General features: G+C 38.5%; 1 protein-coding gene across 3 annotated transcripts in view; it reads right to left on the bottom strand.

Annotated features, from left to right (window-relative positions):
* Positions 1 to 3,833: 3,833 nt before the first annotated feature.
* commd10 (COMM domain containing 10) overlaps positions 3,834 to 11,280 on the bottom strand; it is a 79,526-nt gene continuing 72,079 nt past the window's right edge. For all 3 annotated transcript variants that reach the window (XM_059969612.1, XM_059969613.1, XM_059969615.1), the window contains 2 exons: positions 9,762 to 9,821; positions 3,834 to 4,669 (listed from right to left, as the gene is read on the bottom strand). In XM_059969612.1, the coding sequence (XP_059825595.1) occupies positions 4,631 to 4,669; positions 9,762 to 9,821 (99 nt within the window). In that variant the 3' untranslated portion in view covers positions 3,834 to 4,630. The remainder of the gene's footprint in view (positions 4,670 to 9,761; positions 9,822 to 11,280) is intronic.

Below are 11,280 nucleotides of genomic sequence, written 5' to 3'. Positions count from 1 at the left end.
TTTCTGAATAATTACAAATGGAAATTATGCAATCATCGGCAGACATCTCCACTTCTGGAAGGAAGGTATTTGATGAAGTAACTAAGACATCACCTTACTCAGTGTCATTTTTGTTTCTCTTTTTTTTTAAAAGAAAATAACCTACAGGAGAGAGAGGTATCTTGAGTAAGCAGGACAGGGCTACCTGCAGGGGGCACTGTACAGTGGTTGCCAAGTCACCAGTGACCTCATAAATTTCAGCAAGATTAATCATTACAACTTCGCACAAGGAAAAGCCTTGTATGATTTTACACAAGAACTTGGAAAAAACAAATATTCTGCAGGTCCTAGACAAAAGAGGAAGGCATTTTAATGACGTGTATGTAAAATGCAGCACACTATATCCTGTCTCAATTAACGATCAAGCACATTATTTGATTATATACCTTAAAACAGATGGTTGTAATGAATATGCAACACAGCTCGTATTTTTCAGGCAACTTGACTTTAACAAATGGCACTGAAATTATTTTACAACCACTCCTGGTGGATCCTTTAGGCTAACATAACACACAATGTGTTTGATTAACTCATGTAACCTTTGTGTGGGTGTTAACAGAGTTATGAACTAATCATTGGGAATTTAAATGGAGAAAACATCAAAAGTGTTTAAAGACCAACTTATAGTGAAGAAACAAAATTAGAAATAGTCAAGTTGCACTGAGCAATTATCCTACTTCTAGTTTATAGTGGTCAGAACATTGAACCCAGCTTTCAGAGCAAATAATGCATATAAAATGCTAGAGGAACTCAGCAGGTAAGGCAGTGTTGATGAAGAGGAATGAAAAAACAATGTTTCTGGCTGAGATCCCTCATCAGGACTGGAAGGGAAGGTGGTGGTGGGGGGCGGGGGGAAAGTCCAGAATAAGAAGGTGGTGTGAAGGAAAGAAATACAAGCTGGAAGGTGAAAGGTGAACCCAGGTGAGAGGGAAGGTAGCTGGGTGGGGGAGGAGGGATGAAGTAATAAGTTTCAACTCCAACCCCCACCAGTCAAATACTGATAATAGACCATCAGACAAAGGAGCAGAGTTAGACATATGACTCATCAAATATGCTCCACCATTCCATCTTAGCTGCTTTATTATCTCTCTCATCCCCATTCTTCTGCCTTCTCCGTTACCTTTTAACACTTACTAAACAAGAACCGATCAACCTCCACTTTGAGTGTACCCAATGAGTGTACAGTGTCTTGTGCTTTGCTTATGTTTCTCTTAGCCTTCCTTCTTAGCCACATTTCTTCCCCAGATCTCTCCATGTCTAACCCACTCTTACCTTCAAAGCAATTTTTGTTACTGGTCAACTCTCATTTATTTAAAACACTCCAGTGAAATTAAAGATCCTAAGAAAATACTAATTACAGTATTTTGTTTACTGCTCCAAAATCAAATGTAACATGGAAGAATTCTTCCACTATTGACGGATATTATCTCAAGCAAAATGATGCGAGTTAAATGGAAAACATTCACAAAAGGGCACAATTACCACCTTGATCTGCTTAGCATCTGACTGAAGCATATGATTCAATTTGCTACTGGGTAGAGAGCTAACCCATACAAACAAGAATAGCCTGGTTTTATCCCAGGAGTATGTTAAGTCAGCATATCTCATCAAGCTTATTAGGGAGAATATTGCACCAGGCACTCATGTGGTGGAGAGTAAAATATTACCCAGGTTCCTGTTCTTGATCAGGATTTGTTAACTCTTGGACAGTGAGACCTACCTTTGTGAGAAGAAAATAACTGGAGGAGGTTCTTCATAACAGGACTTGCCTGCATTCAGGCATTTCAGATTATTTATGCAGTGTTGTGCAGAATTTATATAGAGCTATGGATCCAATGACTTATGCACAGTACTGTAGTAATTTTATGCATTGCACTGTACTGCTGTCACAAAAAAACTTCACAACATATGTAATGATAAACCTGGGAAGGGGACATGGAGAGGGGAATTATTGTTGGGGAAAAGGGGAATGGAGACATTATTTAATGACCAATAAACCGATTGTTTGAAATCAAATGACCCTGTGTGTTGTCACAGGGTTGGGTGAGTCTGTACGGTGGCACCATCTCCCCAACCCCCAGCCTGGCACTCCTTCTCGGCCACCTGTCCCATGATGCTCTATCCTTGTTCCCAAAATCCTTTCCTCATGCCAGATTTAAACTCGCTCTCCGCTCCATGTTGACAAGTACAGTACTGTGCAAAAGTCTTAGGCACCCTAGCGATATATATGCCTAGAACTGTACATAATAGGGGAAAGTCAGCATGACTTTATGTGGAAGAGGTCCCATCTCACAAATGTGATTGAGTATTTTGAGAAAGTGATGAAGATGATTGATGAGTTTAGAGCACTAGATGCTGCCATTGCCAATGAGGAAAACTGAACAAAACAGGCCCTTTAGTCCACCTAGAATGTGCTAAAATGATATTCTGTCCAGTTCCATCGACCTGCACCCAGACAATAGAACTCTAATACCCCTCCTATCTATGTACTTCCCAAATGTTTATTATATGTTGAAATCAAACCCAGATCCACTACTTCTGTTGGCACAGTTATACCATCCTCTAAGTAAGGGGTTCCCAACCTTTTTAATGCCACGGACTAATACAATTAAGCAACGGGTCTATGGACCCCAGGTTGGGAAATGTACGGTCATGCACTTTGGTAGGAGAAATAAAAGCACAGAGTTTTTCCTAGATGAGGGGAAAATTCAACAATCCCAAGGGCGAAGTGACTTGGGAGTGCTCATGCAGGATTCCCTAAACCTTAACTCGTAGGTTGAGTTAGTGATAAGGAAGGCAACTGCAATGTTGGCATTCATTTTGAGAAGAATTGAATGTAAAAGCAAGGATATAATGCTGAGGCCTTATAAGGGACTGGTGAGGCCTCACTTGGAGTATCATGAACAGGTCTGTGCCCTTATTTAAGAAAGGATGTGCTGACATTAGAGAAGGTTCAGAGGAGGTTCGTGAGAATGATTCCAGGAATGAAAGGCTTATAAGATGAGAAGTGATTAATGGCTCTGGGCCTTTACTCGCTGGGATTTCAAAGAATGAGGGAAGGATCTCATTAATACCTATTGAATGTTAAAAGGCCTAGTTAGAGTGGATACTGGGGCAGTCTAGGGCCAGAGGGCATTGCCTCAGAATAGAGGGATGTCCATTTGGAAAGGAGATGAGGAGAAATTTCTTAGCCAGAGTGTGATGTATCTGTGAAATTCTTGCCACAGGTGGCTATGGAGGCTAGGTCATTGGGTGTATTTATGACAGATGTTCACAGGTTCTTGATTAGTCAGGGTGGCTAAGGTTACAGGAAGAAAGCAGAAGAATGGGGTTGACAGGGAAGTGGATCAGCCATGATGAAATGGCAGAGCAGATTCAAAGGGTCAAATGGTCTAATTCTGCTCTCATTTCTTATGGCCGTAAAGCAAGCATAGAAGGCATTGAACTCATCTGGTTACGAAACCCTGTTGTCACCCAAGTCTCTTGATTTCACTTTGTAAGAGCATTCAAGCTCTGCCACAGCTGTCAAGCATTGATTCAAGTTTAGTCTGGAATTGCTACTTTACCCATGAGATGCCTTTCCAAAAATCGTACTGGAGTTCTTCTTTGGAAAATTAAAATCTACAATAAGAAAAGCTGCATTAGAGTGAAAAGAAAGAATCTTTGCCATTACTATTGCATGATCGTAAATGTGTGTACATGTGGTGTGTGGGTGCTAATTTTTCATCCAATAACCCAACAATACCTAACACTATACAGTGAAAGGTCTGTGCAGTAAAAATCCACACACAAAATCAACATTTTCATATTTATTTCAATACATGCAGATGATTCCACTTCAACTTAGTGTGAAATTCCATGAACATTTGGAGTCCACAAAAAGATTTGTTCTGACACTTTAATTCAACTGGCAATATAATCAATGACATGGCACGTAACACATCTCAGTTTGGTTTTCAACACGTACAATATGGAAAATGTGACGGGAACAAAAAATGATTACAATGTCTTTTAGCTTTAGGAAGTACAATTCTACAGAAGGGTGTCTGTATTAATAACCTGAAATTCATAAATATCATATATAGATTGATACAGTCATTCTAAACTGTCACTGGAATGCAACAAAATGAGAAAATATAAGAGCAGTCCCATGAATTATCCAGCCTCCAATGACAATATCTAATTAAAGCCATTATTGCTGTTCAGTCTATCCTAGAGCTACGTTACAATTTTTATTTGTACTTTTGAATCGAATATATCCTTTTTAATTCTGGCTGAGGACAAATCTAAAAATCACATCATGGTCAGAACATCAATTCATCCAAAAATATTGTCAATAAATCTAAATCTACCGAGGGGACCTTTTGGTCTGACAGCGTGCAGTTCAAGTGCTACTGAATTTTTAGTAAAAAGGAGTGAAAGCCAAGTACAATTGACTGGTATAGATATCAAAAAGTGGTAACATCATAGCAATACCGCATCACTGGGAACAGTTCATTTGATTTCTGCAGTGTGTATTATGTGATGAAAACTTCTCAGTCATTAAATTTGCAGTTGACAAGTGTGCGTTCTGTGGATGAGAACATCTTGTTCATGTAAGAGAATCCAACTGTGCTTGAATAGTTTCCAACTATAGAAGATATAAAAAATACATATTTTAGATAAGTCTTATTCATTGAGCATTATGTCGGCAAACATTTGAATGCAAAATAATGCTTAACAGTGGAAAGGATTTTGATTGAGTTGAGTTTGGTCAAGGTTAGCTCTTGTCACTTAGATTCTATCACCTTAGACAGTTCACAGGCTATACAAACCATAGGTCCAACAATGCAATAGGTCCATAGATGCAATGCCTTGGAACTTGTACAGAGAAATGATAGCAACTAAATTAATGCTCGCTGCTACAATGGAGAAAACCTGATAGTAATTTCTTATGTACGTTAGTTAAAAAGAGAAATTAAGTTTCTGTCAGTGATTCACTGTTTACCTACAGCTTTTGCAGCCTTCATTGTTATCTGCACAGCATAACTCAGTCTTTAAATAACATTTAACAGCAGATTCAGCTGATTTGCAACCCCCCCCAACAAAATTGGTGAACTGTCATTACCTCAGATAAATCTTTAAAAATATCCCATTGTAAAGTAAAAAGCTTTAAAAAAAACCCAAATTGCTTTATATGAGTAATGTAAAAATCACACTATCACATGAATATTCCAACCATTATTTTGTTATCCGTAAGATGGTTTAAAATGTTAATTAGAAATTTTCTTATATAAAAAGAACTTCCTCTTTGGTTGACTGTGTTTGCTTGCTCAGAGATGACTATATCACTGTAACTGGATGCCATAGACCCCAAAGACTGATGTCGAACAGCAAATGGCATCAGGAGAGACGAGGCCATCGAAATACTGTGAATGGCAACTGTGAGCAGGCACTTCACCCCAACAACAAAATGTGATTGGTTGCTCAGATCTTCCATCGACAGATCCGTTCTGCTTTCTGCTGCATATGAGTCACGAATATCCTAACCTAAAATCCAGAAGTCAGATAAATTTCTAGCTTAGGCCCTCAGACTCAATAGCCACTATACAGTGGCATACAAATTTCTGTTACTGTGAATAGTTAAGTGAGTAAAAGATGACCCGATTTCCAAAAGGCATAATGTTAAAGATGACACATTTCTTTAATATTTTGAGGAAGATTACTTTATTTCCATCTTTTACAGTTTCAAAATAACAAAAAAGGAAAAGGGCCTGAAGCAGAAGTTTGGGCACCTTGCATGGTCAGTACTTAATAACACCCCCTTTGGCAAGTATCACAGCTTGCAAACGCTTTCTGTAGCCAGCTAAGAATCTTTCAATTCTCGTTTGGGGGATTTTTTGCCCATTCTTCCTTGCAAAAGGCTTCTAGTTTTATGAGATTCTTGGGCCGTCTTGCATGCACTGCTCTTTTGAGGTCTATTCACAGATTTTTGATGTTTAGGTCATGGGACTGTGAGGGCCATGGCAACCTTCAGCTTGCGCTTCTGGAGGTAGTCCATTGTGAATTTTGAGGTGTGTTGTAGAAGCCTTCCTCTTTTCATCTTAAACTTTTTTACAGATGGTGTGATGTTTGCTTCCAGAATTTGCTGGTATTTAATTAATTCTCCCCTCTACCAGTGAAATGTTCCCCGTGCCACTGGCTGCAACACAAGCCCAAAACGTGATCGATCCACCCCCCATGCTTAACAGTTGGAGAGGTGTTCTTTTCATGAAATTCTGCACCTTTTTTCCTCCAAACATATCTTTGCTCATTGTAGCCAGAAAGTTCTATTTTAACTTCATCAGTCCACAGGACTTGTTTCCAAAATGCATCAGGCTTGTTTAGACGTTCCTTTGCAAACTTCAGACGCTGAATTTTGTGGTGAGGATGCAGGAAAGGTTTTCTTCTGATGACTCTTCCATGAAGGCCATATTTGTGCAAGTGTTGCTGCACAGTAGAACAGTTCACTAACACTCCAGAGTCTGCTATATCTTCCTGAAGGTCTTTTGCAGTCAAACAGGGGTTTTAATTTGCCTTTCTAGCAATCCTACGAGCAGTTCTCTCAGAAAGTTTTCTTGGTCTTCCAGACCTCAACTTGACCTCCACTGTTCCTGTTAACTGCCATTTCTTAATTACATTACGAACTGAGGAAATGGCTACCTGAAAACGCTTTGCTATCTTCTTATGGCCTTCTGCTTTGTGGGCATCATTTATTTTAATTTTCAGGGTGCTAGGCAGCTGCTTAGAGGAGCCCATAGCTGCTGATTGTTGGGACAAGGTTTGAAGAATCAGGGTATTTATATAAAGCTTTGTAATTTGCATCACTTGGCCTTTCTTAACAATGACTGTGAACAAGCCACAGCCCTAACAAGCTAATTAAGGTCTGAGGCCTTCATAAAAGTTATCTGAGAGCTCAAGTCTCTTGGGGTGCCCAAACTTTTGCATGGTGCTCCTTTCCTTTTTTCCCCACTCTAAAATTGAACAAAACAAAAATAATACACCAATCTTGCTTAAAATGTTGAAAAGAATGTTTCATCTTTAACTTTGACTTTTGGAGATCAGTTCATCTTCTACTCACTTAACGATTCACAATAACAGAAATGTTGACCGGGGTGCCCAAACTTTTGCATGCCACTGTATATCACAGAATTAGCTTTTATTCTGGGAATCCCTCATGTAGACATACATGTCAGCCTCTAATATGAATAAAATGTGGGAGGAAGCCTAAGGCATGCTCAGTCTATTTTAGCTATATCAGAATGATTGAAAAAATCTTTTAAGTTGAGGTTATTGTCAGAGAGAGAGAGAGAGAGAGGCCTGTGCTCAGCAGAGCTGCATTTCAGTATTATAGTAATCAATCTACAGTCGTGAAAAAGTTTGAGAACCCTTTGCAATTACCTGGTTTTCAGCATTAATTACTCATAATAAAATGGTCTGATCGTCATCTAAGTCACAATAATGGACAAACGCAATCTGTCTAAACTATTAACACACAAACATTTGTACTTCACCTATGTTTGTTGAACACATAGTTTAATCACTCATAGTCCAGGCTGGAAAAAGTATGAACCCTTGTATTTAATAACTGTTACAGCCTCCTTTAGCAGCAATAATCTCCACCAAACATTTCCTGTAGCTGCTGGTCAGACTTACATAATGGCAAGGAGGAATTTTAGACCATTTCTCCATACAAAATTGTTTCAGTTCATCAATATTTCTGGGATACCTTGTACAAACATTCCCCTTCAGGTCATGCCACAACATCTTACTTGGGTTAAGGTCTGGACTCTGACTTGGCTATTTCAAAACACAAATTTTCTTCCTTTTAAAACATGCTGCTGTTCACTTACTGTTCTTTTTCAATCATTGTCTTCTTGCATCATCCACCTTCTATTAAGCTTCAGGTGACAGACCGCTATCCTGACATTCTCCTGTAATATGTCTTGATACAATTTTTAATTCACTGTTCCCTCAACAATTACAAGCTGTCCAGGCTCTGAGGCAGCAAAGCAGCCCCAAACCATGATGCTCCTTCCACCATGCTTCACAATTAGGATGAGGTTTTGGTGTTGGTGTGTAGTTCCCTTTTTTTCTCCAAACACAGGTGTGTATTTCTGCCAATAAGTTCAAGTTTTGTCTCATCTGTCCACAGAACACTGCCCTAGAAGCATTGTGGAACATCTAAGTGCTCTTTTGCAACCTTGAGACATGCAGCAATACTTTTTTTGGAGAGCAGTGGTTTTCCCCATGCTGTCATTCCATGAACACCATCCTAGTTTAGTATTTTTTCTTATAATGAATGTATGAACAAACACTTTAGCAAGATCTAAAGATGTCTGCAATTTTTTTTTTGCTGCTACCCTTGGATTTTTTTTTCACCTCCTTCAGCATTGCACATTGTGCGCTTGGTGTGATCTCTGCAGGACACCCACTCCGAGGAAGAATAGCAACAGTACTGAATTTCCTCCGATTTCTCTTATTATGGACTGATGATCACCAAGGTCTTTAGAAATACTTTTGTAGCCTTCCCAGCTTCATGCATCTCTGCAATTATTCTAAGGCCCTCTGACAGTTGTTTTCATCAAGGCATGGTGCACATAAACAGATCGCTCTTCTGAAGAGCAGGTTCTGTCAGTAACCTGACTTTGTGTATCTTTTTATAGAGCAGGACACCTCTGCAGTCCACACCTCCAATCCCATCTCATTGATTGGAACACACACCACTAAATAGCTTCTGTAGAAGGTATTACCCCAGAGGTTCACATTTTTTTGTACCTAGACTGAGATTGTTTAAATGGCATACTCAGAACTGACGAGATGTACAATTGTTTGTGTGTTATTAGTTTAGGCAGATTGTGTTTCTCTATTATTGTGACTTAAATGAAGATCTGACCACACTTCTTAAGTAATTAACGCAGAAAACCAGGTAGTTGCAAAGGGTTCACAAACTTTTTCTTGCAATGCTCTTGATGCATTTCTGAATCAGGATGCAAGACCAAATATCTGATTAAGCCCAGCCCACAGCTCAGCTTCAGGTGCACAACCAAGGACAAAGGCAGACAGTGGAGAGAGTCAATTTCTACATAAAGAGTTGTAGTTTTCATTTCCTTCCATCCCATAAGCCCACCACACAGAACTTCTACTGGATTTACTGAGAAAATGGTGTCATTTGGCCAATTCAGAACAGGTATAAAATCTCAGTTGAAATCAATAAGACTCACAGGTTCTGTACCAGATTTAATCTCTCAACATCCATGAACAGATTCCCCAGCAGATTCCTAAGATTTTGCTTCTGAAATTGATACCAGTTTTGATACCAGGTTTGCATGTATTTAAAGAAGCTATTTGTTCAGGAACTTATGGAGTCTACCAGTAGCAATCAACCCACAGCATGTCAACATGGTGTACTATGTTCAAGCCTCAGTATGTGGTTACCATGAACACTGCCCTCACCAATGCAGAATGATAATAAACTCTATCACCAATTTGACCAAAATCATGGGCTCAAGAAACAGAGACCTTATATTTATAGCTCAATTGCAAGCTAACTGAGCAGTCAGTGAGCCGGAGAGGCTTTGGAGGCAAAGAAACAATTTTATTTTGATTGTTCAGTTTTGGAGTGATGGTTTCTTGCTACAAAGGCAACAATAGCATGTGGGCTGTGAATTGAGATTTGCCATAAAATATAAAAAAAATCTTACCTTATTGTAAAAATCTAGAAGTTCTCTATGGTTAAACTCCACAAAAATGCTTTCTGTATTCTGTATAACAAAAACAAAAGGATTTTTTCATTTTTTTAATATTAGCTACAAAAATGCAACTCAGTTTATTACACGTATGATAAAAGCAATCAATTTACAGGCAGATGAAAAACTAGTGGAATGAAAGACAAAAGTATTCTGAGAAAAAAATAAAATTAAATTGATTAAATATTTGGCATTTTCCCACATCACTCAGCTGCAGAGAAGTTAATTATTTTTCCAGACATCTTTAAACTTGCAGTGATCGGAACAGTTGTAATAAATACCAGTCTAATCCTCAGAAACGACTGAATTTAGAAAACACCCACAAGGTCAATGGGACATCAAACATCATGAAAATCTGTGAAAATTGTCAGTTAAAACTCATCCTTCTTCTATAAATAACAAACATGGTAGTTTTTAATTCAATTTTCCAGTTATTGATTACATAATGATTTATTATGTCTTACAAATCAATGATAAAGCACATGAAAGCAAGCAGAATTTTTCAGAACAGTGTCTTAATTGGCACAAATCAACATCTCAGCTGTACCCTTAAATCAAATAGAAAGCTACAAAAAGAACATTATATTTTCAAGTTTGTTTTTTTGTCATTCAACTGTATACAAGTACAGTATACTGTCAAATGAAACGACATTCTTCTGCACCAAGTGCACAACACAGTATGTAAAATAATATTGCCACAAATAAATTAACAAGTAATATATTCTAGAATACTGACATTTAGCATAGGGTGCATTTACAACACAAGTCAAAAAGTAATTAGTATAATGCTACTGGCGCTGCATTTAGGTAGCGGTATTCACCCAGAGAGTGCACCGGTGCATCTTGTAAAGATGGAAAATAAATGTCATAAATTTTCGTAATGGCCCATCAGTCCACAGAGCTTTAAAGCTATTTCAGCTTTCACCATGGCTCACCTCCAAGGTAGTTTTATATGTGTATAATAATGCTGTGATTTGAAGTTTTGGAAAGCACCCATAAGAACATTTACTGGCAATATTTTACAACTACGATGGGAGTCAATTAGGTAACCTTTTTGTTATCTGCACAATGATTCAACAGCAAATGGTTAACAGTTTTAGAGACCTGTATACCAACCATTTAGTCTCCCCTAATTACTTTGCCATCTATATGGTCTCAAAACTTTGTTTCATTCCCTTTGTTTCGTTTTACCAGAAGGAACTATTTTTTTCCAAGTGAAGATAGATAGAGTTCTTCCTCTGGCTAGTCATAGAATCATAAGAGTACGACAGCACAGAAAGAGGTACTTTGGCCCATCTATAGTTTGTGCCAAACTATTAATCTGGCCAGTTTTACTGACCTGCACCTAGACCATACCCCTCCCCTCCATGTAACTATCCAAATTTCTCTTAAATGTTGAAAGCGAACCTACGTTCACCACTTCCACTGGCAGCTCATTCCACACTCTTACAACTCTCAGAGTGAGGATCCCCCT

This window comes from Hypanus sabinus, chromosome 5 (genome assembly GCF_030144855.1).
Source record: "Hypanus sabinus isolate sHypSab1 chromosome 5, sHypSab1.hap1, whole genome shotgun sequence".
Taxonomy (NCBI): domain Eukaryota; kingdom Metazoa; phylum Chordata; class Chondrichthyes; order Myliobatiformes; family Dasyatidae; genus Hypanus; species Hypanus sabinus.
The sequence above is the reverse complement of the archived record's forward strand: the minus strand, read 5'-3'. Positions and strand labels throughout refer to the sequence as shown.